The sequence below is a fragment of the Pseudophryne corroboree genome, chromosome 11, assembly GCF_028390025.1.
Source record: "Pseudophryne corroboree isolate aPseCor3 chromosome 11, aPseCor3.hap2, whole genome shotgun sequence".
NCBI classification, from domain to species: Eukaryota; Metazoa; Chordata; class Amphibia; order Anura; family Myobatrachidae; genus Pseudophryne; species Pseudophryne corroboree.
This window is the reverse complement of record NC_086454.1, coordinates 162,145,769-162,173,287: the sequence shown is the minus strand read 5'-3', so window position 1 is coordinate 162,173,287 and position 27,519 is coordinate 162,145,769. Positions and strand designations below refer to the sequence as shown.

The following is a 27,519-nucleotide window of genomic DNA, read 5'->3' as shown; positions in this document are numbered from 1 at the left end:
GATCAAGTCTGGAGAATTCTCTCCACATAAATATACTGGAGCTAAGAGCAAATTTGTAATGCTATAAGCTTAGCAAGGCCTCTGCTTCAAGGTCAGCCGGTATTGATCCAGTGGGATAACATCACGGCAGTCGCCCACGTAAACAGATAGGGCGGCACAAGAAGCAGGAGGGCAGTGGTCAAAACTGCAAGGATTTTTCGCTAGACGGAAAATCATGTGATAGCACTGTCAGCAGTGTTCATTCCGGGAGTGGACGACTGGGAAGCAGACTTCCTCAGCAGGCACGACCTCCACCCGGGAGAGTGGGAACTTCATCGGGAAGTTTTCCGCATGATTGTGAACCGTTGGGAAAGACCAAAGGTGGAAATGATGGCGTCCCGCCCGAACAAAAAACGGGACAGGTATTGCGCCAGGTCACGAGACCTTCAGGCGATAGCTGTGGACGTCCTGGTAACACCGTGGGTGTAACAGTCGGTGTATGTGTTCCCTCTTCTGCTTCTCATAACCAAGGTATTGAGAATTATAAGACGTAGAGGAGTAAGAACTATACTCGTGGCTCCGGATTGGCCAAGAGGGACTTGGTACCCGGAACTTCAAGAAATGCTCACAGAGGACTAATGGCCTCGGGAGCTAAGATGGGATTTGCTTTCAGCAAGAACCATGTCTGTTCCAAGAGGAACCGTGGCATCTGCCTCTAAGAAAGGACCTGCTCCAGCAGGGACCTTGTCTGTTCCAAGACTTACCGCGACTGCGTTTGACGGCATGGCGGTTGAACACCTGATCCTAAGGGAAAAGGCATTCCGGAAGAGGTCATACCTACCCTGGTCAAAGCCAGGAAGGAGGTGACCGCACAACGTTATCACCACATGTGGTGAAAATATGTTGCGTGGGTGAGGCCAGGAAGGCCCCACGAAAAAATTTCAACTAGGTCGATTTCTGCACTTCCTGAAAACAGGAGTGTCTATGAGCCTCAAATTGGGGTCCATTAAGGTTCAAGTTTCGGCCCTGTAGATTTTCTTCCAGAAAAAATTGGCTTCAATTCCTGAAGTCCAGACGTTTGTCAAGGGAGTATTGCATATACAGCCCCTTGTGTGCCTCCAGTGGCACCGTGGGATCTCAACGTAGTGTTGGGATTCCTCAAATCATATTGGTTTGAACCGATCAAATCTGTGGATTTGAAATATCTCACATGGAAAGGGACCATGTTGTGGCCCTGGCCTCGGCCAGGCGATTGTCAGAATTGGGGGCTTTGTCTTAAAAAAAGCTCATATTTGTTTTTCCATTCGGACAGGGCAGAACTGCGGACTCGTCCCCAGTTTCTTCCTAAGGTGGTGTCAGCGTTTCGCCTGAAACATATTGTGGTGCCTGCGGCTACTAGGGACTTGGAGGACTCCAAGTTGCTAGACGTTGTCGGGGCCCTAAAAATATATATATATATATATATATATATATATATATATATATATATATATATATATATATATATATATATATATATATATATATTTCCAGGACGGCTGGAGTCAGAAAGTCTGACTTGCTGTTTATATTGTATGCACCCCAAAAGATGGGTGCTCCTGCTTCTAAGCAGACTATTGCTCGTTGGATTTGTAGTACAATTCAGCTTGCACAGTCTGTGGCAGGCCTGCCACAGCCAAAATCTGTCAATGCCCATTCCACAAGGAAGGTGGGCTCATCTTGGGCGGATGCCCGAGGGGGTCTCGGCTTTAAAATTTTGCCGAGCAGCTACGTGGTCAGGGGGGAACACGTTTGTAAAATTCTACAAATTTGATACCCTGGCTGAGGAGGACCTGGAGTTCTCTCATTCGGTGCTGCAGAGTCACCCGCACTCTCCCGCCCGTTTGGGAGCTTTGGTATAATCCCCATGGTCCTGACCGGAGTCCCCAGCATCCACTAGGACGTTAGAGAAAATAAGATTTTACTTACCGATAAATCTATTTCTCGTAGTCCGTAGTGGATGCTGGGCGCCCATCCCAAGTGCGGATTGTCTGCATTACTTGTACATAGTTATTGTTACAAAAATCGGGTTATTATTGTTGTGAGCCATCTTTTTTAGAGGCTACTTCATTGTTATCATACTGTTAACTGGGTTCAGATCACAAGTTGTACGGTGTGATTGGTGTGGCTGGTTTGGGTCTTACCCGGGATTCAAGATCCTTCCTTATTGTGTACGCTCGTCCGGGCACAGTACCTAACTGAGGCTTGGAGGAGGGTCATAGGGGGAGGAGCCAGTACACACCATGTGATCCTAAAAGCTTGCTTTTGTGCCCTGTCTCCTGCGGAGCCGCTATTCCCCATGGTCCTGACGGAGTCCCCAGCATCCACTACGGACTACGAGAAATAGATTTATCGGTAAGTAAATCTTATTTTTTCATTCTGTGAGTACTTGTTTGACAATTTATAAACTCTAGAACAATTAGCATAGTTTTCTTTTTCTTGTTCGGTTGACGTATGCAAGGGCCATGTAAACTGTGTAAATAATAAATAATGAAATGCCTGAGAACACTGTGGTCATGGGTTTAGTTCCAATTGTGTGTAGTTTGTATGTTTTCCTCTTGTTTGTGTGGGTTTCTTCTGGGTATTCGGTTTTCCTACCACGATACAAACACCTACTCGTAGGTTAATAGGCTAATGGGCATCAAAGATAAAAAATAACCATATAGTGTGTATGTTTATACATGTGGTCGGGAATATAGGGGTCTATATACTAATACCCCTTTCACACTGCCAATGCCGGATCCCACCCGGGAATTGGAAATGGGTCCTTCCCTGGTGGGATCCGGCATTGGCAGCTGCTGCAGGCTCTCCCGACCCGGCAATATGCCGGGGGAATTGCCATAGCAGCGGAGGGGGGGCGGAGCCGGCGGAGGTTGAGGCGGCGCTGGGAGATGAGATCATCTCCGCACCGCCTCTGCCTATCTAGTAAACGGGTCCCGGGTCGCATTGACCCGGGAGCCCGTTTACGCAGCCACTGACCTGGTATTGAACCCGGGAATAACACTGCTTTATACCCGTGTTGAATTGCCGGGTCAGGCTCCCCGGGATTTCGGCTATGCCCCTTTCACACCGCACGCCGACCTGTGTCGGCCCGGCAATATGCCGGGTCAATACCGGGTTATTTGTGCGGTGTGAAAGGGGTATAAGTCATGGAGAGAGATAAAGTACAAGCCAATCCGTTACAGGCTGTGTTTGAAATCTGACAGGCGCTGCTTGGTACTTTATCTTCATCCACTTTATCTCTCTCCAAGGTTCAGTAAATAGACCCCATAGATTGTAAGCCCTAGTAGGGAAAGGACTGATGTGAATGACTAAATAGTCTCTGCAAAGCACTGCAGAATGTGTGTGCTATTTAAATAAATATTATTATAAAGGCTTCCAATGATCAGTTTAGTAATTGAAGGTAATGTAACAAAATAATGTATAATGTAACAGAATGAATGACTTAGGGGGATGTGCAGTTGAGCACGGTTTTGCCAGCAAGAAAAAACTTGCAGAACTCTCGCCCAGTTTTGGATAACCCTGGGTATGCGTGCTCCCGATATCCGCGGTATCCATTAAAAAATTTTAAAATATGCATGTAAGGTTTTCTGCTTTGAAAACTCTGTGATCCGAGAAAAACAATAAATAAATGATACTTGCCTCTGTGTTTCGGCCGGTCCGGTGGTCTCCATGGCTTCCGGTTATCTCCCCTCCATCTTTCCACTGTGGAGGAGGATGCTGGGAGGAAATGTGGTGCTGGGAGATGTAGTTCTCCCTGCTGCTGCCTCCAGACACACACGGGTGGGTCACACACACCGGGGATCACACAGCTGACAGGCGTATCACACATACTTTTGCTAGCCATACATCAGGTACTGTAGGTATTGTTTGCTGGTTGGAACCATACAGGAAACTGTTATCAGACGTTTGCTCCCACACGCTGAAAACCGGTCATAACTGGTTGCTCCAACTAGTTGGGAAAATCACACCTGTTTGATTCTCCCTACTAATCATTCTAGTGTAGGGGGAACTCCCACCCCCCACCTAACAGGCAGTGTCCACCTACTTCTTCACCATTAGGATCAGCAACGACAGCAGGAGGGTACAGCAGTGTCACCTGCACGCACCCTCAATCCCTCCCTCACCCACCCAAAATAATTTTGCTATCCCCCTTGTGATCACTACCACTGGCAGCTCCACTTCAGTGTGTCCCCGATCGCACCCCCCTCACACACCCCACAATTAGGGCCGGCTCCAGGCCTACTAGCACCCTGAGCGAGAACATTTAGAAGTGCCCCCATGCGTGCGCTGAAGGCGCGAGCGCTCCTGGAAAAGTGGGCGTGGCCTCACAATTTAATATCAAACTTAAATATATTTTCACACACCCTGTACACACGCAATCAGCAGCCTTACACATAACAGCCACAGTAGTGTTCCTTACACATAATGTCTCCAGTATAGTGCCAGATACACATAATGACCCCAGTAGTGCAGTGCCAGATAGACAGGATATGGCCCCCCAGCAGTGTCAGATAGACAGGATATGGCCCCCCAGCAGTGCCAGATAGACAGGATATGGCCCCCCAGCAGTGCCAGATAGACAGGATATGGCCCCCCAGCAGTGCCAGATAGACAGGGTATGCTTCCCCCCCCCCCCCCCCCAGCAGTGCCAGATGCACGGATGCCCCCAGTATAGTGCCAGATGCACGGATGCCCACATAAGCACATCCTTTGTTGGGAATTATATATTTATCTGTATGTGTATTTATGCATTACGTTGTGTGTGTGTGTGCACGCGCACCTGACCTATGTAGCACTGCACATGTATGAAGAAGGACTTAGCTGCATGTTATTTACAGCTGGTGTGTAGATGCAGTAATATATAGTATGGATAATACAGTGGTTTGTGGAACATGCAAGGAGATTTCTCCACGCGTGTCCTCGTCCACTTGCCTCTCGCAGTGGGTGGTGCAGGACAGGTGCCGCCAACATCGCGATCCATATCCAGACAGTGATCCACATGGCTTTTTCCATCAGCTGGATTCCCGGCTTCTCCCCTCTGTCATAGACCCAGCAGCAGTATCTTCGTACTCACAGCCGCTGACCCGGCGCGATGCTGCTGCCCGGACACCGCAGAGCTGGACACTCCCACCCGTGACACTAGTGGGGATGGCTGGGGAGGGGATATTTATTCCTGCACAGCTACTGCTAGGAGGCAGGCCACGGGACGGACGCTACTGCTGTATTAGGGACCTGGCTCCAGGCTACAATATGGCAGCTAGAGATAGCAGCGCCCATTAAGTGTGGCACCCTATGCGGCCGCTCTATTGGAACATGCCTGGAGTTGGCCCTGTCCACGATCACCTGGTATCCTTAGCCACCCCCGCGATAACAAACACCGACAGCATCACCTTAGTGTCCCTTTCCTGCATCCTATCTCCCGTGATCACATGGCACCCCTTCCCACCCCACCCCCCTACCCCCCGCAATCACCACTATCGCGTCCATCAGTGCCAAGGCTCCCATCAGCCCAAGATCCCTTGTAGCGGCAGCGAGGGATGGAGCATGCGGAATTGACCTGTAGCAGTGGGTCCATCTGATCATTATCGACACCGGCAGCAGGTCCCGTGGGTCATTTGCACCGGCTCCTTTGGGTCATCAGCTCAGGCAGCTGGTCCTCCAGATGGAGCCAAACTGATGCAGGCTGCAGTGAGAGGACGTCGGGCATCCCCTGTGGGTTACAGGAAGCTGTAAGAGCCAGTGGGGTGCAGCCGCCACCAGGGTCATTGCTGTAGTGGGAAGCCGGGCGTCTGAGTGGAGAGACAGGAGCCGGGCATGTCAGTAGGGAGTATGTGAGGAAGCCCCTCTGACGACAAGGGCCTCTTCACTGTGCTACATCCTCCTGCAGGAAGGGACATTTGGAGGGGTTTCAGAGCAAGTCCTGATTTTTCCTATAAAAATAATGATTTCTGCAGCGGGGTACACTGGGATTCCACAGGGAATAACATCGGGGTGTAGAGTTAGAAGACTTCAGGGGCCGCAGCACTGTTTATGTCATTCTGACATTCTGTGCAGGGCACTGTCTCCTCTGTAAAGCTGCCTGTCTCATCAGCGCTGTGCATTTACAGACACATAAGTAGTCTACATGTCATTTTAGACAGTGTTAGTTAAGAACAAGTGTACTGGTACCTGAGTGTTTAGTACAAGTATTCTGTGATATACATCCAGTATCTACTATGCATTGTTATAGCTATATACATACGTATCTATATGTAGTTTTACTAGTCCAGTTCAGTTTTATTGTTTCTCTGTAATAACTTCTGCATTGTACCTGTTACTAGGGAGGCCAATCCCGGGATCGGGATCGGCGGGATCCCGGGATTTAGGCCCAAAAACGACCGGGATTCAATCCCGGGATTGGAAGCTCCAATCCCGGGGATTGAGGGATCAGCGTTGAGCGTCCTCAGGACGCTCAGACGCTGCCCGGTCCCTCCTCCTGTCTCCCCCTGCGCAGCGTGACCTGTGACTGTGAGGTCACGCTGCCCTTTAAGCAGCCGCCGAGCCGGAAAGTACGGCGGTCTTGATAAAGTAAAATGTTACCTTTGAACATAAAGCTATATACTTATTATGGACTAGTACGCAATCGGCGCACGGAGTACCGGAAGGGTACGCACTTAGCGTAGCAGACGCTAAGCCGTGGGCGCGACGCACGAGCACGTACGCTCATGGGCTTACGCTTAGTATCGAGCACGCTATAGGCGGCCCGAGTACCGTACTGCTACAGGTGGGCTGTGTCTATTTCCAACTGCTCAGGTGGGAGGTATCCTCTGGATTCCCCCCGCATGTGTAATAAACAGCAAATACAGTAAATGTCTATAAACTACTTTTGTACATAACTATGCGCAGGAGCGAGCAATCTCTTCCTAACCAACACCGAAATATTACTATTAGAATACTCTACAGCTGGATACTAGACACCACCGTTCTACCTTTATCTGACCCTTCCCATCATGCAAAGAGGAATTTCTCTGTCCAAGAACCGTTTACACTAAACATACTTGCTGACATTGTTAAGGGAAATACTATCTATAAAACACACTATTTAGGTTAAATATGTTGCGATCGAGTCGCTCGCTAGACGCTCACAAACTCCGCCGTAAATACACATCTCCATGCGCAGGAGACGTCGGAGCGTCCCTTACGCAACCTGAGGGGATGCGTACGCACGGGGGAGTGGGTGCACGAGCAGCGGGCATGTGCATTGGGGTTAGTACAAGGCATTGTGAATCACAATATTTTTCGACTTTGACAGTCTTCACCCGCCGCCTCCTCCCGGCTCACCCTGTACTCACCCGCTGCCTCCTCCCGGCTCCCCTACACTTACCCGCCGGCTCCGCTGCACTCACCCGCCGGCTCCTCATCACCTGCTACCTGGCTGTGCAGGTACGTTTTTTTTATGTCTGTAGGGCGGGAGGGGCGGGGCGTGGGGGACGGCCGGACACAGTCTAAAGCCAATCCCGGGTATCCCGGGAATCCCGGGATTGACCATTTTTCAATCCCGATACCCGGGATTGAAAAAATGGCCCGGGATTGGCTTCCCTACCTGTGACTGAGTGTGCCTGTAGCTGCTGTGTGGATTTCATTCTCACGTATCACACTTCTTGCTATCACTAGATTCTGTACCCTGGGCCGTAGTGCTACACAGTCTATACTGTTTTTTGTATTTTTTACTGTGTATTTCAGTCACCTCATACCGATTTTATCCTGTTTGTGCCTTGTATTTACTGTCGCACAAATCAGGGGGTTAATTGCAGGTATTGTGTTTGTCTGGCTATATTGCACAGTTACGCTCTAAGGCTACATTTCCTATGTCTGCCACACAGGGCGAGAAATCCGCAGACGCTTCTGCATAATGCAGTGTTGGCACCAAGGATTTACCTGAGGGGGAAGTTTTAGCTGATTGTTCAGGCACTGTGGGCCATACATCTCCCAGTCAGCACGCAGCACCTGTGGCCAATCAGAAACCACCTTGGGCAGCGTTCTCAAGTATGCTGAATGCGCTTGTGACATGTCTTACGCCCCCTGTGGTGGGACTTCCTGTGCGGACACTCTGTCTACCCATTTACAACAATTAAATCAATCTTTGGTTAGACAAAAGTCTACCCGGTATCTGTTCACATGGTCGACCATGTTATGGTCGACAGTCATTAGGTCGACCACTATTGGTCGACATTGACATGGTCGACATGGACACATGGTCGACACATGAAAGGTCGACACGTGAAAAGGTCGACGTGAGTTTTTTTAACTTTTTTTTCTTTTGGGGAACTTTTCCATACTTTACGAACCACGTGGACTACGATTGGAACGGTAATCTGTGCCGAGCGAAGCGGTAGCGGAGCGAAGGCACCATGCCCGAAGCATGGCGAGCGAAACGACACCAACAAAAGTAATAAAACTCATGTCGACCTTTTAATGTGTCGACCTTTCACGTGTCGACCATTTTCACGTGTCGACCATGTGTCCATGTCGACCATGTCAATGTCGACCTAATGACTGTCGACCATAACATGGTCGACCATTCATACCGGAACCAGTCTACCCCACGCCCCTAAGGGGTCATCTAAGCGGGCCATTTCTTCATCACAATCCACTAATATTTTGGATAATTCTTCTGATGAGAATGGGGAATATACTGATCCGTCAGACACTGATACAAGTGGGAAACTCCACCGCCGGTGGACTCTCATGTTGCCCATCTTGTGGTGTCCTCTACTTTGCTTGTCGCCACCGTCACCTCACTGAAGGAACCGACAGATAAGCGTTTGGAGGGATGCCTGAAGTCTATTTACTCACTTATCAGTGCTGTACATAGACCCACTATGGCGACCTCCTGGGCTACAAAAGGAATTGAAGCATGGGTTCAGGCATTGGAGGTTGAGCTTCCTCTGGATATTTTTGACACTGCCAGACAAGATCTGTCTCAAATTACCACAGCCTCCCACTACATTCAGGAGGCGGCCTCTGAGGCAGGTGTAATGGCAGCCAAGGCGTATACTACATTTGTTCTGGTCGCTGAATTCTGTGGTTAAGGTCCTGGAAGGTGGACCTAGACTCTAAAAAGACCTTGGAAGGTGCTCCCTTTTAAGGGAGACATCCTATTTGGAGAGGATCTTAATAATATTGTGACTGACTTGGCGTTTGCTTAGACTGCGTTCCTCCCAAGTACTAATCCTTCTGCTCCGAAGGCAAAGAGTACTACTTTTCGTTCCTTTCGAACTCCAGGAAAAACAAAAGGTCAGGCGTACCCGAGACAGGCTTGTACTTCCAAAACCACTAAGCCCAAAACTAAACAGTCTTGGGCCGCCCGTGAGCCTGCTTCCAAACAAGATAAGCCTGCTGCATGACGGGGCGGGCCTCCCTCTGGGGGATCCCAGGGTGGGAGGCCGACTTCTGCAGTTTGCCCAGGCCTGGTTAAAGACCACTTCGGACGCCTGGGTGCGGGAAGTTGTCTCGCATGGGTACGCAATCTCCTTCAAGAGACGTCCCCCTCGCCAGTTTTGCTTGACTGTTATCCCTTCGGATCCGTTCAAAGCGCAAGCTCTACACTTGGTTGTGCGTTCCATCCTGGATACAGGTGTGGTAGTGCCGGTACCTCTGTCCCAGAGAGGCGGAGGATACTATTCGACCCTGTTTCTAGTGCCGAAACCAAATGGGTCTTTCTGGCCTATACTCAACCTCAAATCATTGAACAAATTTCTGAGAGTGTCCAAATTCCGTATGGAAACTCTGCGCTCTATTGTACTGTCCATGGAACTCGAAGATTACATGGTATCCCTGAACATACAGGATGCTTACCTGCATATTCCTATTGCCATGTCACATCAGTAGTATCTGCGGTTTGCTATTGGCAACCTACATTATCAATTCCAGGCCCTGCCATTTGGATTGACCATGGCCCCTCGGATCTTCACCAAGGTAGTGACGGTGATGACTGCTCATCTGTCATCAGGGAATCATGATCCTGCCGTATCTGGACGATTTGCTGATCCTGGCGAACTCCCAAGAAGTTCTCCTCAGTCATCTGGAACTGACGGTCCAATTCCTACAAGCCCACTGGTGGCTCATCAACATGAAACTTCATGACCTCATGAAACTTCAGGACAGGATCAGATACTTTCTCTCTCGCCCAAGAGTGTCGATACACTCTGCATTGCAAGTACTAGGCCTCATGGTGTCTGCTTTCGACACGGTGGAGTATGCTCAACTTCATTCCCGCCCTCTGCAGAGGTTAATCCTTTCCAAGTGGGATGGCCTACCTCATCGGATCAGGTCTCAAATGATCTCCTTGACTCCGTAGGTTCGTCTGTCACTGAGCTGGTGGCTACAGGACCATCAGTTGAGCAGGGGCCGTCCCTTCTGGATCCCCAACTTGGTCCTACTGACTACGGATGACAGTCTGAGGGGTTGGAGTGCGGTGCTAGAGCAACACACTCTCCAGGGTTGGTGGACCAAAGAGGAATCTCTTCTCCCGATAAACATTCTGGAATTGCAGGCAGTGTTCAACGCTTTGACTCTTGACCTGCCCCTGATACAGAACAGGCCTGTTCAAGTAAAATCAGACAACGCCACCACGGTGGCATACTTAAATAATCAAGGCGGCACTCGAAGCCGCATGGCAATGATGGTAGTGTCAAAAATCCTTTGTTGAGCAGAACGCCATGTGCCAGCAATATCGTCAGTGTTCATTCCGGGAGTCCTCAACTGGGAAGCGGATTTCCTCAGTCGTCAGGACGTGCAGAGTGGAGTCTTCATCAGGAAGTCTTTCAACTCCTAGTGGACAACCGGGCTTACCAGATGTAGACCTGATGGCGTCTCGACACAATCACAAAGTTCCAGTCTTCGGATCAAGGACAAGGGATCCTCAAGCAGCATTCGTGGACGCACTGGCAATTCCATTGAACTTTCAGCTGCCCTACGTGTTCCCTCCAGTGTCACTCCTGCCCAGGATTCTGCGGAAGTTCAAGCAAGAAGGAGGAATACTACTTCTAGTCGCTCCAGCGTGGCCCAGACGGCATTGGTTCTCAGACCTACGGGGTCTGTCGATAGAGCGTCCTCTTCTACTTACTCAACACACAGTACTCCTCATTCAGGGACCTTGTGTTTACCTGGACCTGGCCAACTGGCTTTGACAGCGTGGCTCTTGAAGCTCCACTCCTGAGAGCCAAAGGATTTTCCGAGGCGGTTATCCAAACTATGCAAAAGGCCCGCAAACCGGCTTCTGTACAGAGCTTTTATAGGGTCCAGAATTCTTACTTCACCTGGTGTGCTGCTAAGAATTACGATGCTTACAAGTTTAGTACTTCCAGGCTTCTGGCTTTTTTGCAACAAGGCCTGGACTTCCTCTGGCCTCCCTCAAGGTTCATATTTCTGCCTTGTCGGTGTGGTTTCAGCGGAAGATTGCATCTATTCCTGGCATTCATATATTCACTCAGGGTGTATTGCGAATTCAACCTCCCTATGTCCCTCCTGTGGCTCTATGGGATTTGTCTGTTGTCCTGAAAGCCCTGTAAGAGTCTCCATTTGAACTTCTTGAGACAGTGGACCTTAAGTGGCTCACTGCCAAGGTCCTCTCTTTGCTGTCTATTGGGGGTCATTCCGAGTTGTTCGCTCGCTAGCAGTTTTTAGCAGCCGTGCAAACGCTAAGCCCCCGCCCTCTGGGAGTGTATCTTAGCTTAGCAGAAGTGCGAACGAAAGGATCGCAGAGCGGCTACAAAAAAAAATTGTCGTTTTACAGTAGCTCCAGACCTACTCGGCGCTTGCGATCACTTCAGACTGTTCAGTTCGGATTTGACGCCACAAACACGCCCTGCGTTCGGCCATCCACGCCTGAGGTTTTTCTGGCACGCCTGCGTTTTTTCGTACACTCCCTGAAAACGGTTAGTTGACACCCAGAAACTCCCACTTCATGTCAATCACTCTGCGGCGGACATTGCGACTGAAAAGCTTTGCTAGTCCTTGTGTAAAATTACATCGACTGTTGTGAAAGTACGTTGCGCGTGCGCACTGCACCGCATACGCATGTGCAGAAGTGCCGATTTTTTTACTTAATCGCAGCGAACATTTTCAGCTAGCGATCAACTCGGAATGACCCCCATTGCCTCTGCTAGAAGGGTTTCGGACTTAGGTGCATTGTCCTGCCGTCCACCCTGATATTTCACCATGACAGGGCGGTTCTTAGAACTCGCCCAGGTTATTTGCCTAAAGTGGTGTCATCTTTTCACCTTTAACCAGGAGTTTGTGGTTCCGGCCTTTATCTCTTCTGACTTGTCCTCCAAAGAGCGGTCTTTGGATGTGGTATGGGCTCTCCGTATATATGTGGAAAGGACTGCCTCTATCAGGAGGTCAGATTCCCTTTTTGTACTTTTTGGTTTTCACAAACTTGGCTTACATGCGTACAAGGAAACTTTGGCCAGATGGATTAGAATGGTGATTGCACAAGTTAATGCGCAGGCCGGGCTCCCGGCTCCTGCTGCTATTATGGCCCATTCTACTCGGTCTGTTGGACCTTCTTGGGTGGCCCACCGTGGCGCGTCCGCAGAACAATTGTGCAAGGCGGCTACATGGTCCTCAGTGAACACGTTCATTAGGTTCTATGTCTTTGATACTTCTGCCTCCCAGGATGCTTCCTTTGGACACCGGGTTCTCATACCCGCTAAGGTGCGTCCTCTCCCTTGAGGAACTGCTTTAGGACATCCCCAATGTATTCCCTGTGGAATCCCAGTGTACCCCACTGCAGAAAAGGAGATTTATGGTAGACTTACCATGGTTAAATCTCCTTCTGCGAGGTACACTGGGTTCCACAGGGCGCCCACCCTGACGCACTTAGCTTATTTGGGTTTGTATGGCATTAGCCGCTGGTCTCTTCTCCTGTCGTGAGAATGTGGTTCTATGTGACTAATGTCTGCCTTCTCTTTTACCTGCTACTGCATTGGACTGGTTAACGAAACTGAGCTCATGTGCACGGAGGCGGGGTTATAGAGGAGGCCATGCAATGCATCCTGGGAACAGTCCAAGCTTTAGCCTGTTGGTGCCTCGGATCAAGATCCAACTCTACACCCCCGATGTATTCCCTGTTGCAACCCAGTGTACCTCGCAGAAAGAGATTTAACCATGGTAAGTCTACCATAAATCTCCTTTTTATTTATACTTGCTCTGGGGGTGTGAGAAAGAGAGTAATTTCTATAGAATTAACTGCGGTTCATTTTCTCACCTTCAATTGAATAAGAAACACACAGAGGGTGGGATTTTAAAAAAAAATGAGCGAACAATTGAATATGCACCTTAAAATAATGTAACAAGATTAGTTGTGGATTGTATTTCTTTCATGTAAAATAGAACTGACAAACCAGTCTCTACACCAGTGTCTCCTAACCTTAGTCCTCAAGGCACACTAACTGTCCAGGCTTTAGTGATATCCATACTTGAGCACAGATGGTTAAATCAAATAACTGAGGTAGTAATTAAGTCACTTGTGCTCAAGTGTGGATATTCTTAAAACCTGTACCATTAGTGTGCCTTGAGCACTATGCTTGGGAATCCCTGCCGTAGACCTTATATGGATTCAGTGTTGTATGGGAACCTCTACCTCTCCCTTATAACATTTCTTAGAAATTCTGTAACATTTAATAGCAAATAGAAATAAAGCTATTCTTTAATTTGTAGCCCATACTGTACATAGTGCATGTAGATTCTGCATTCATTCAAAGGTATAGTCTCAACAGGCAGAAATCAAAGACGATTTTCAAGTGGAGGTATTTGTCCGGTCCTGAAGATATTAGTTTTGCATGCTTGGTATTTCACACGCTCTAAAAACTAACATGCCATCATTCGAATAGTATTGCAATTGAAATGAATCTGGGTTGAAAGGATGCCAGCTTTTACGGGTGTAAGCCAGAGAACAGATGGATCTCTTGGGATGGGGGATGGAGAAAGGAGACCATGTATTCTGTATGTGTCAGCAACCTGAATTGCTTATTTGTTTTCTCATGTAATTGGTTAGCTGCTTAAATAGAACATGCAGACTCTAACAGAAAAAAAATCATATATTTCAATCCGTCTTCAGTCTGGCAGTTCAACATAGCACAGTATTTTAACAAATACTTGAATTCCCTTTACTATATGGGCATTTTAATGAAATAATTATATCCTTTGGATGATGGCCATTCTAAAGTCATTAATCATTCTAGTGCCACAAATAAGTGCAGTGTTAAATGTTTAGACTTTACCACCTCTATGTCCAGTGTTTAACATCACACACATGCAGTCATTCACTCTACTACTGACATTCAGCAATTATATTAAATTAACGGGATGTAGTCACCATCCCGGCGCTCAGCATACAGACGTTGGGATCCCGGCTGCCAGAATCCCGGCAGGGATCCCGGGTACTCGCGGGTGTCCACGACACCCACCGAGTGGGAATAGAACCATTGACGAGTGCATCGAGCCACTGAGCCTGCAAGGGGCTTCGTTGCGCTTGCCTCCCTGCCTCCGGTCACGCATCCCGGCCGCAGGTCAAGCAGACCCAACTCCAATTAACATGGGAAACCCTTGTCTACAGTTTTAGAAGGTACAGTGCAGTCTCCTGCCTGTAATGTCTTACATATACCATAGTGTTAGCAAAAGCTGGAACAGCCTGATAAGGTATTCCGACCCTAGAGTAGGGTATCGACAACAAGTTCCACTAAACTTAACTCCCTCAAAAATAGCAGAACACTTGGGATGTATACAATTAACTGTCACAGTGCGTGGGTGTGATACAGAAAGTAGACATTACAAAGGTTGATAGGGTCAAAAGATCAACAGGGTCAAAGGTCAACACAAAAAAGGTAATTTTTTTTCTTTCTTTTTTTGTTATTTTGTGTTTTAAACATTTCACTCAAATTTGTGAAATGCATTCGCTCGCCACAAGGTTACTAAAGGTAAGAGTTTGTGACATGGATAGTAAATGCAGCAAAAGTTGTAGAAACAAAAAAAACTACAAAAATGTGTTGGCTATGTGCTACACATACCTTTTGACCCTAACGACATTTTGACTGTCTACCCTATTATGTCGACTTATTGACTGTCGACCTCGTGACGGTCTATCAACCACCTCCCGTTGCTGTGCCCGTCACTGCTCATTACTGTAGCCCATCCTTGATGAAATGTTAGGATAAATATCTGCAGTGTTGGTCACAAGTTGTCAGGAAAAGTTTGTAACCTCCTCATGGCCACGATTTGAAATGTACATTAAAGTTATTCCAAAGAAATTCCCCATTGCTGCCTCCTGCTGTGTTTGAACATAAATTCCTACTGGTGCTTATTGTCAGCTGACCCATCAATTACAAAAATAAAAATAATTAACAAATATTTATAGTGGTGCTTGTGTTGGGAACCAACTTTAGTCTTCATTGTAATCCATAAACCACTACACAGTCTCTGCTTTTCCTCTGTCTGTCTGCTCAGTGTTATTCCTCATAAGTTATGTTTCTTTACCAGTCCATTTTTAGCATGCTTTTATCTGTTTTTGTTGCTTAGCGTCTTGTCTAATTTTACCCTTTAGTATGTGTGTTAGTGTATACTATAGATCGGTCTTTTCAAGTGGTACTGCACCATATAATTGATGCTGGAACCCATTCTGCTTCTGTGATGAATCAGGTGTCTGAAATGTCAGTCTCAGAAGACATGAAATATAAATCATGCTGTGCTCACTGATCAGTCACTTTTTGTCTTTCTGATTTTTGTTTTCATTTTGTGCTTAGTCGTGGCAAGCCAGTACTAGTGCATGTCAGTCAGTCCCGTACAGTTAGAATGAGGTCAGTGACACTTCTCTCTGGGATTGGGGCCAAGTAATCTCCTCTTACAGTCATGTTCAGACTACTGGGCATGAACCCATCATCATGAATAATAAAAATCGGAAAACAGTGGTAGAAAATATTGAAAGTAATTGTTGGGCAGTGTTTGTTTGTTTTTTGAAGCTCAACATTTTAATTAGAAGACATTTTCTTGGCATTTCTTGGGGGGTGGGGTGGGATTCAGTTAGTGGTGTTAAGCTTAGATTTTACAACTGGGCAACATAATGAGGGATATTCAATTGTTTGAAAGTCAATTGGGTGTCTGTTTATTCCTATCTAATAGACAGGAAAAAAACAGGACACCCAACCAACTTTTTAAACATTTGAATTCCCCCCAATGTGTCAATTGCGGCCTATTTCCAGCAGGGATACTCCCACGATCCTTGCTATTCAATTAGTAAATGCTTATCATGGTCATTCCACAGTGCGCAACCTGAGGGAAGTTATTGGCAATTGTTGAGAAATGGAGAACTTCAGAGAAGGAAAAAGATCCTGCAATGCTCTTCAGTATATGATTGAATTGATTAATAATATTGACCAGCCATTATGATAGTACAAGTTGAGTCTCACATACCCAAAATGGTTGGGACCAGAAGTATTTTGGATATCCGATCTTTCAGTAGTTTAGAATATTTTCATACCATAATCAGATCTTGGGGATGGGACCCAAGTCTAAACACAGAATGTATTTATACTTCATGTGGCCTTTATGCAGCCTGAAGTTCATCTTATACAATATTTGTAAACATTTTTTGAATGAAACAAGTCAGATATCAAAGGTATCACTATCTCAGTCACGCTCAAAAAAGTTTGTAGTACAGAATATTCTGTATTTCGGAATTTTGTATATGGAAGACAACTCGTAATCCTTTTGTTTCATTATCTTTTGCATTTTTGGTGAAACCCTTTGCAAAACGGTTTACAGACTTAAGGGGGGTACTAACGGGAGAGATGTGTGCACAGACCGCTCAGCACACATCTCTCCCCCCGCTCAGCACAGCACGGTGTGCTGAGCGAGGGGACGGACGGACCGGGGGGCGCTCACTTCACACAGGGGTGAAGTGAGCGACCCACTAGATTGAGCCTGCATGCAGGCTCAATCTAGCACCGGCGATAGCGATGCGCTGCCCTATTGCTGGGGGCATACACACGACAGATCCGTGCTTAAAATCTAAGCAATCTAGTCAGATTGCTTAGATTTTAAACACGGATCTCTCAGTATGTACCCCCCTTTAGGGGTATATCCATTTAAGGTCGAAAGCTGCCGTCTGTCGAAAAGATGGCAGTTTTAGACTTTTTAAGGTCGAATCGTGGTCTGACCTATTAAGTTCCCGCTATTTTTATTCGACAAGCCGGGAAATTTGACTTGTCGAATAGTACGTGAATCGATGGTATAGCTGCCGATTCACGTACTTTTGAGGGAAACGGGGCCAAATTCAACAGGATTTGGGCCCGTTTCCGACCATCTCAGTCCGACATAAAATAATGTCGGACTGAGATGAGGGACCTTAGAAGAGGAGAGGGGGGAGAGCCGCGGGCAGACGGGAGAGCAGCGCTACAGCACAGCGCTGCAGGAGAATGTGTCACAGCTGCGCCGCTCACGGCAGCGTCCACCCGGCTCCAGCAAGTGAGGTCACGCTTGCTGGAGCTGGGTGGGCACTGCCATCAGGTCTGGCGGTTGTGAGACATACTGCTGTAGCGCTGCTCTCCTCCATCTGCCTGCGGCTGTCCCCGCTGGTCTCCCCCCTATCCTCCACTCACAGGACTCCTCTCAATTCGACTTTTTTTAAAGTCGAATTGAGATGGGATTGAATAGGGGTTGTCGGATCCATTCCGACAAATGCATGTCGGAATGGATCCGACCCTAATTGAATATACCCCTTAGTGGGATGTTTCTAATGTCTCCAAAATATTTTTGGGTGGCAACTGATTTTATTAACTTTTTTTCACCTATTTTTTTTTTCTCTACCCATTATCCTCTGGGACAAAAACGCATAGGATCCGGGATAAGGTTGCAAAAAAACCGGGGCTGACGGGGCTGGTTATCGGGGATTTTATTTTGCGGGCCTGTACGTGTTTTGTTTTTTTGGTGGGTTTGAATTTTTTTGGTTTTTCCTCTTTATTTCTACAGTAATTTCTGTCCAATTTCTTGATAACTTGCATGTTTTCAGTATATATACTTTACATTGTATCTTATTTGTACAGTGAATATATGTACATGGTGTTTAAATGGTATTTTCAGGTTCTAAATAATTAAACCTCTTTTTACTTTCTTCAAAGTCTGCCCTAATTCTTTCCTCTCAAGCTTCTCAAGTGCTTTCTATACAGTTGTCTGTACCCAACTTTCTCTCAACTCATTTCCTGATATTCCAACCAAATCAACAGTCAAACTTCTTCAAAAATGATCACCAATCTAGGGCTACTTACAGCAAAGTGCAGGAGTTGCTTCTCCACACTCTTAGTCATGAGCTCTGCTGTTTTCGACACTGTTGAATACCCTCCTCTACTGCCCTTCTGGGTCACAGGGGAGGTGTCTATTCCCCTTAATTTGCCTTATGACAGCTGCATTGCGTTTTGACAAGTATACCACCCCGTTCAAAGTCCCCATCCTTCAAACCACTGGGCCTCTGTTACACAGTTCTTTTCTGGGCAGCTATTTAGTACCTATGAAACCTCTCCTCCAGTTCCTCCATCTCTGGCATAGTATTCCCTCCGCTCCTACTATTTGTTTTGACCCTCCTGATTTTCTCTTTAAAATTGTTATAATTTTTAACTAAGGGCCTACAGAGATGGACGCTATTGCATAATGGCTATGACTTTGTACACAGTGGCTGTGCATTCATTAATATACTAATGCTTCAGGAGGCGTCTTGTGCCTCCTGTCGACTCTCTGATCCACTGCCGCAATCCTCAGGTCTGCTGTGGCTTAGGGGGCCCTTTAACCATTGTTTCAAAAACAGATCTGTATATGTGCAGTATAGATCCTGCGCGTGCCATGCACAGAGATGTACACATGAGTTTTTGGACATCTTTGTATTAGGCCCTAGCTCACTGTTTCAGCCTTCAGCACCTTCCATATGATGACTATATTAAAATCTACCTCTCTTCCATTGACATCCACCCTTCTCAATTACCTTGTGTAACCATCTGCTGTTTCCACCTGTTTGCCTCTACCTATAGTTTGGCATCTCAAAAAACAGATTTATAGTAACATAGTATCTCAGGTTGAAAAAAAGACAATTTGTCCATCGAGTTCAAGCTATTTTTTTGTTCTCCTATGCAGGTGTATTTTGGTCTAAATTTTGTCTGATGCTGATGTCAGCCGTTGTGTTATATTCCTCTTTTTATATTAACTATATCGCGTGACTACGCACCATAACCCTAGATATCCTTATCCATTAGGCATTTATCTAACCCACTCTTTAAAAGTGTTGACTGAGTCCACCATTACAACTCCCTCAGGCAGGGAATTCCAAACACGTATTGTCCTTACTGTGAAAAAACCTTTACGCCGCTCTGTGCGAAATCTCCTCTCCTCTAACCTAAGAGTGTCCACGAGTCCTCTGTGCTGATCTTACCAAAAACAGGTCCCGCGCAAGCTCTGTGTATTGTCCCCTTATATATTTCTACCTCCGATTCTCCCTGTCATCTACTCCACCGTTTTCTAAGACTCCAAAGCCAGCCTATTACCTTGATTTCACCCCAGTGTTATACTCTGCTTTACTCATCTTCTCTCGTGCAGTCCTAATACTTCCACCTACAGAACATTGCTAACAAACACCCTTTTTTCTTACATACTGTATGGTGCAACCAAAACTGTGCATCAACTAGTGCAGTGTCCACTGACATTCCCCTTCTCTGCCCCTCATCAACCTGTCTTGAAAGCAGTCATAGGACTTGACCCCATCCTTCAGAATCTATTTCAGACTATTCATCATCACCTACAAAGCAATTAACATTACTTCTTTATTCATCTCATACTTCCCCCAAATGCTTTCCTTCAACGACTCTGGCTGGCTAGGGCCTTTCTTCCTAACAACCACCTCTCACTTGTTCTACTCTGTTATGCTACACATCTATTACATTCCTTCCCATCTGTCATGTGTTCAAATGCTATCTGGAAACCTACTTCTTTACTATAGTCTACACTGCCCCCACCTATTCTCACCACCATCTCCATTTAGAGCTACGGTGTTCTTACATACTTAATTGAAATCTTCAGAGTGGTTCTCCAGAAAGTGAACATAAAATCCATTGCACACTTTTTTTTTTCCCCCTTTTAAATTTGTCTATTAAGAAATTGTTCTTATATAAAAACTTAATTGCTTAGTAGCAATGCCTTATCCTATAACTTAAGACCCACTAAAATCTTGGTATTTTGGAGAAGTATGTCGTTTGAATTTGTGTAGCTGTCCTGTGCATCACGGAGAATCGCCCTTCAGCATCCATAAGTACTTTCCCAGTATCCTACTAGGTCATAGTATGATGTAATATTTGCAAATAATCAAATGAAAATAGTAGATTTAACATTGTTTTCCATTGGTGATCAATTAGATGGCTTTAGAATATCACTTTGTTAAGCAATTTGTTTTCTTTCAATAGCCTCTTGTGGTGGTGTCCAGTCCAAACCAGAGCCAAACCCAAGAAAAGCAGCCCCATGATCTGAGCGTAGATATTTACAGTCACACCTTGTACTGGACCTGCGAGACCACCAACAGCATCAACGTAAACAGGCTTACTGGAGAATATATCGGCATTGTCTTACGTGGAGATCATGACAAGCCAAGGGCCCTTGCCCTGAATGCAGAGCGAGGGTAAGATTTCTTATCATAAATATATTTGTCTTTTTTAATAGCATTAATACCTAAACAAAAATACATTTTCTGTTAGTAAACATCGTGTCGTGAGATTACACCAAAGCTTTCCCCCCAGCACACCCCAATAAGCCAGGAAAGGAGAGCCTGCACTGTGCGTGATAATAAAATGCAGACCACTCATTTGCAAATACATGGTATGCGCTCCGAAAACTGAACGGTATGAGCCCAACATTGGGTCATTTATGCATGCGTTTTTACATTGAGAGCAAACTTACTCCAAATGACACTATAAGGACCAGCATTCCCTCCAAGTACTCTTCCCATACATGCCTCCTCAAAACAGTGATCTGCAGAATCCATGTTGCCCAATCATTAAATTGATTGAGCATTTGCATTTTGTGTGTAACATGTATAGATCGTACTGGGGATATATAATGAGCTTCTGTTCGTTTTCTTCATATTTCACTGATTATAGAAGAAGATAATTTCTCCAGCATGCAGGCAGATGAGGCGTATGTGCTGTACATAAGCTAGTTTGGATTTGTTACATTAAATGTTGATTGGGTTTTATCAATCATTCAATGTCTATTTGCTTCAGAATAATATTCTGTTACTTACTGGGGTATGGATTGTAACAGCCCAGCATGACAACTATTGTGTTTCCTTACCCATCTATGGACAGACCGTAATGCACGTAGGCCTGGGTGAGGGTGTTCCCCTGGCTCTGTATGTATCTGACTATATTCGTTCTGCTTGTCAGGGGTGTGTGCAAGTTTTTCGTTTTATTTGTTAAATCTGTTCCGCCAGTAAAGTCCCTCAAGACAGAAACAAACTGGCAAAATGGGAACCATGTGAAGCCCAGCTGGTGAGGGTCTGCAGATGAGAAGTCCTTGTGAGACACATGTTGTGTGAATGCAGTTCCAGGCATCTTGGTTGACTATCATTTTGAGAGAAAAATTTTATAATTCTGGCAACACGAAGACCAAAAACATGGAGAAAAAAAAATTGGCTTTCTTATAATCAACTTTTTCAACCACAGTGAGCTTTGTACATTTTCATTTCCAGTTCATTTTATTAAGAATGAACAATCATAAAAGCTAATTGCATTCTTCATCTAATTAAAAAAGAATGCTCTCCGGTATTCCTACATTGGGACAATGGCAATTATTCACACTAACTAACAAAAAGTTCCTCACACTGTTTCCATCCGGAAATACACATAGAGACGTACACAGAGGAACAGAGCCACATGTCCAAATACAGCTCAACACTCCCATTTTATATTCCTTTGGTTTGTTTTCTACAGGATGTTAGCTTCTACAGCATTGTGTCTTGTGGGCTGTAGTTGAAAGAACCCACCTCCCTGCCACCCCCCCCCCCCCCCCCCCCCAACCCCCCACTCACCCCCTACACCCTCCACCCTCCCTCCTCCCGCCCGCACAAAAAAAATTAAAATAAAGTAGATTTAGCATGATCTTTGTAGGAGTCACTCTCTTTGGAGCATGACTTGTGCTGCAATCAATGCTCCCAGGCTGGCATCTCATAGACCTCTGCTCTTAAGCTGTGTAGTCTGGAGCAGGCTGGTGTAATAAGGGACTTTGGATATCTGATCTGATGTGTGTGTTCAGGAACCAAAGGAGGCAAAGGAATATGTTGAATTCATGGTCCCGGCAGGAGGGCTGCGGCTGTCGAGTACAGTCGAATTTTAAAACGGACGAAAAAACGGCGCAATTCGTCCGGAATTGCATATACCCCTATGTTTATTTTCGATTTACAGTGCACGTTGCACTGTGCACCAAAGCAATTCAAGTAGGTGAAATGGCCAATGTATAAGCAGAAGAGGACAAGGCAATGTAGAATGTAAGATCTAGTTTGTGGAATGTGCAGTAGTAACCAGAGACAATGTGCACCCACTGATATTCATAAAAGTACTTAAGTACATGTATGAGTTTTCTGCAGCAATCGTGTTTCTAGTAAGGTGCTCATTTTGCTCTGGGGACAGAAATGAGTGATCATACATAGTGCTGCCAGAACATGTAGAAGGAGCGAGATGTGTTAGGCGCTTATTCCTCTGTACTAAGCTGTGCCTTTATTAGATATGTCCGACTGCTTCAGTCATATATTATTAAATCCTTGTCACTTTGTTTCTGTAACTTTTTGTAAACTTTTAGATTTCTTAAGAAAGAACAAAGGTTTTGGCTTGGGCTTCCTAAGATTGCAAACATGTTGCACGGATTTCTTTTCCAAAATCTGCTGCTTTCCCTATGACCCTGTTATCATGGCTTTCATGTCTGTTATGAAAATGCCAATTTATCGTCATCATACTGAACAAGAGCATTTCTGAACTATGGTTGGGTTACAGTTTCATTGTGCACGGGATTATTTTTATGTATGTTCATGTGCTGAAAGCAGTCTGTGTTCACATTGGCTGATGTTACATAGCTAAAAGCAGGGTGCTATTGGACAGTGTTGGTTTAATATGACGAACAATTTCACTCTGAGGGGATTTATAATGTGAAATGTTCGGTAACTGTATCACACAAAGTAATCGTTCAGTGCTTGTTTTTTGGTATCTTGGGAGTATGGAGGGGGTGGAGGGTTACTAATTTAAATATTTAAATGTGCCTATCCCTGCTAACGCCCCGTCCATATCCCAAGAGTACTCCAGTGGCCCCTGTGGATTCAAAGAAAAGGATTTATCTGGTAAGTACCAAAAACCTATTTTTTTTTAGGCCTGAAAAACATCAAACTCTGAGATCCTGATGGCCAGCAATTGTTGTAATATACGGGGTAAATGAAACAAACCGTAGAATCTGCAAAAAAAAAAAAGCAAAAAAACGTGCCTTATGTCTTACTGGATGAGTTTGATTTTATCCGTAAGATGTTTAAAAACTAGGTTATTGTAAATCTGCCTTTTCACTAAAACTGGCAACATATGGTGTGGTCCTGTTGCGCAGCATGGACACGCTTCAAAAGGATGAATCCTGCAATGTGACCTCTCCAGTCAGCACCTATTGGATAGAAGCTATTTAGAGTAGACAACAATTGCAACCAGTTAATTAGCACAGCTGTTTAATACATGGAAGTCCACATGAGTCAGTATGAGGCTGTATCGTAGGCTTGTCACCTTGTTGAATCTCTTCCACAACAATTCAGGCTGTAAGAGCCAAGGAGTATGACATTTGCTTATATATAGAAGAACCGTTATATGGGCTCTCAGTGAATGGTTGAGTGACATTTCCTTTGTTTTTGTAGTTATAGAGGAATATATAATCTCCCTTAATTCATTTAGGGGTTGTGCTTTTAGCTTTAGCTGCTCCAGCTCTATAGAACTCTCTCCCCTGCACAGTGAAAGAGGCCTCCCCTCTAGAATCCTTCAAAAACAGACTCAAGACTTTCCTGTTACTCAGCATTTCACTAATGTTCCTTTAAAATCCAACCCAAATGCTCCATTCTCTTTAGGTAAGCTTATTTTGTGGTTTTTTTTTTTATGCAAATGTAAAGTACTTTGATTCCTATTTAGAGGAAAGTGCTATATGAATAACATTTATTATATCTTGATTTGCAGGTACATGTATTTCACAAACATGCAAGAGAGGTCCCCAAGGATTGAGCGTGCAGCCTTAGATGGAACAGAGAGAGAAGTTCTCTTCACCACCGGCCTTATCAGACCTGTTGCTCTGGTCATTGACAACAAGCTTGGGAAACTGTTTTGGGTGGACGCAGACTTGAAACGTATAGAAAGCAGCGACCTATCTGGTAAGAATTAAAATGTGCATATATTACAAGATGCAAAAAATAAATAAATGTAAAACATTCTTTAACTTGTATAAAATACTTTCTATACAGAAATAGATGTTGGCTTATTGTAAGTTATTGTCTGAATTGATGGCTTTTGTTTTGCGAAGGAAGCAATGACCCATAGACCAGTGATTATTGAAAAACAAGTCTCTGTTAACTTCTAGGTCCTTGTTACCTATGAGGTAGTGGGACATCTAAGTTTCTGTCTTTACAACACAGCAATGTGTGACATTTAATGGCTCAACTTAATTTATAGCGCTAGTAAGCAAGCAGGCGATCATGCGAGAACGCCAGGTTCTACACAGATGGTAAGGATGACCTCTTGCCCATGTCTACAATGACTGAAGGATATCCTTCAAACTATTAGATATCTTACGAGATGAACTGAGCCGTCACATCCATTCACAAACTACTGCCTGTATTTGGAGGACTTACTACCAAACTCCCCAGTTCTTCCAGCACCCCTGTGGTTCAGACACATGACATGTTTTACCACTTGTGTGATTCAGCTGAGCAGAGTACTTTCTTCGATCAGCTACATAAGATAGCATTTTTTTTAATTGTTCATTAAAATGATTGTTCTGATGCTACTAGACTAGGTTGATCCAATCACTATGATCACACTAAGCTTAGAGATGTGAGCTCAGGGCCTGATTTACAGATGGACGCAATGTCGATGATGTACTCTGTGGAGCAATTTGGGGTGTTATGGGTTTTTTTTGCCACTGCGCATAAGCCGTGATGGTCTTGAGATAATAGTCGCAGTGAAAAAAATTTCACAAAGTAAGTTTTTGCAAGGGAGTATTTGTAAAGGTGGTAAAAGGGGAGTTACAACTCAAACGCAGACCATGATCTTATTTAGGGGCATTTGACAGCTTGCAACTGCGATCCCGCAGGCAGTTACAATGGCTCGGCATCTTACGTCCGATGACTGTAGGCTTAGTCAGAAGGCAACTTATTAAATTATATTTAAATAAAAGTGTGTTCGATATTTGTACACAAGCAGTGTATTGGAGACGCCTGCAGTGGGCGGCACAATACACATGCCTGCAGCTGCAACAATTTCATGTATTTGCACAGCCGTTGCATACTAGATTGCAGCTGCAGTGGCATTTGCATATATCTCTGAATCAGACCCTCAGTCTGGGTGTAAGCCGTTATCATACTTATGGGCACTCAGGCTTTTGCATACGTATCTGAATCAGGCCCTCAGTCTGGGTTTAGGCCGTTATCATACTTATGGGCACTCAGGTCATTATAGTCAATGACTATTGAGCATAACCAATGCTTTTGTAAATGAGCATGATAATATTCCCTCTTGTTATTAACCGATCTAGGCTTCTGCAGCATCTGATTTTACCCTGTGAGAGTACAAGTTTCTGAATCCGCAAGTGATAAATCACTGTAGGATAAGATGAAAGCCAGGCGATCGGCAAGAGATGAGAGGACACGCATCACTTAATCAGACAATGATGTTTTTCTGTTTGATCCATTCACACTTGTTTTGTAATCCATCCTATTTACTGAATAATGAACACAATTGAAAGAATTTAGCAGCAGACTTCAGAGAAGGTGCAGTGCCAAAAGCGAAAAAAAGCACAGTTGCCAAGAGGAGCTTAGGTCTGGAATGTGCCTTCAAAACACCAGATACAAGGATGTTTTAGTTGTCATATGTTTAAAAAGGGCTAAAATCATCAAAAAAGAAACTGTGGCCAGATACTGTACAGCGTGAATGAATGTATGGTCCTCCAAAATGTATAGGCATGGTTACCTATGGATACCTTATATTGATATTGATATCTTTGCCATATGTTACCATAACTTTGTCACAGTCCTCCACCCCATCATTCATTATCAGGAATGGTAATGATAGCTGAGCTGAGAACAGTGCCCCTAGTGGCTGAAGAAAGCATAAAACCTGCAGATTGTGTGACATTTACATGTATGTGCAAAAATGATGAACATCTTTTAAACGAGCTATATAATTTCATGGAGCCAATGTATGATCTAGTTCACCAATTGTGTTTCAGACAAAATTTGAATATTGATTTTCACAGCAGCTGTTGAAAGCTTGCAGGGCCAATTAGATTACAAGAGCGACTATATTGATTCCTAGTAAAGAGCCAGCTTCATAACTGCCCGCTGCGTATTTGCTTGTCACTAGTTAAACTGGATTTGACACCAGGTTAGGGGAAAGGCTGTGAATGAATATGCAACTTGGTCACTGGGGCGGAACTTCTATGTTCTGTAAACAGCTTGAGGAATTACTGCCTTTTGTGTTTCATGTAGCAAAGCACCCAATTTCATTGCCAGTTTGCAATGTGAAGCAGCACATCTGAGAAGGGTTTTATTAATCACAGCTAGGTGATGACAACCCCCCTGGCTCCAGTAATTAAGCAGTCTTCATTAAGACCCCTTGCGGCAGTGGAAAACATTTTGACATGTAGGAAACAGTTTTGTAACTATGACCTACCATACTTGGTATGCACCTGTGCTAACCTAAGTGTTGACTTGGGTTTCAGGATCTCTTACAGTCTTGATAGTTTGCTGTAGTCACTGTTTCATAATATTATGTTCTGTGCTGTCCATCACACACACAATGCAGGATGACTAAATATGCGATCACTACTGTGACAATATTTTATTTTTAGTTATTAATGTAAAAGTAACTAGATCAAGTGTTCAGAAATCCTAATTTGCTCGTCAGTTTGTCTTTGACATTCAAGTGAACGAACAGCAGCCTAGAAAGGCAATGTTCATACATGGATATTTGCCTGTGAATTAAAGCTCTTCCAATAAGGAGTTGAATTCTCCAGATAGTCCTCCTCATGCTTGTTTGTATAACTCCTTATTGTGTTTATAGTCCTGTCTCTAGCTTGCCATGGTGACTAGAGTCATCGGTGCAAGTTAACACAGAGGAAATAACAGCTGTTACTTAAGCGTCTGTGTTTCCTCTCCACCAATCAGCTACCGGACTGCTCCATTACTATTGGACCACCTAG

At 45.1% G+C, this 27,519-nt stretch overlaps 1 protein-coding gene across 2 annotated transcripts in view; it reads left to right on the top strand.

Annotated features, from left to right (window-relative positions):
* The window catches only part of LRP5 (LDL receptor related protein 5), a 317,788-nt gene that overhangs the window by 250,804 nt on the left and 39,465 nt on the right, over window positions 1–27,519 (top strand). For both annotated transcript variants that reach the window (XM_063945049.1, XM_063945050.1), the window contains exons 14-15: window positions 20,502–20,713; window positions 24,285–24,475. In XM_063945049.1, coding sequence (XP_063801119.1) covers window positions 20,502–20,713; window positions 24,285–24,475 — 403 coding nt within the window. The remainder of the gene's footprint in view (window positions 1–20,501; window positions 20,714–24,284; window positions 24,476–27,519) is intronic.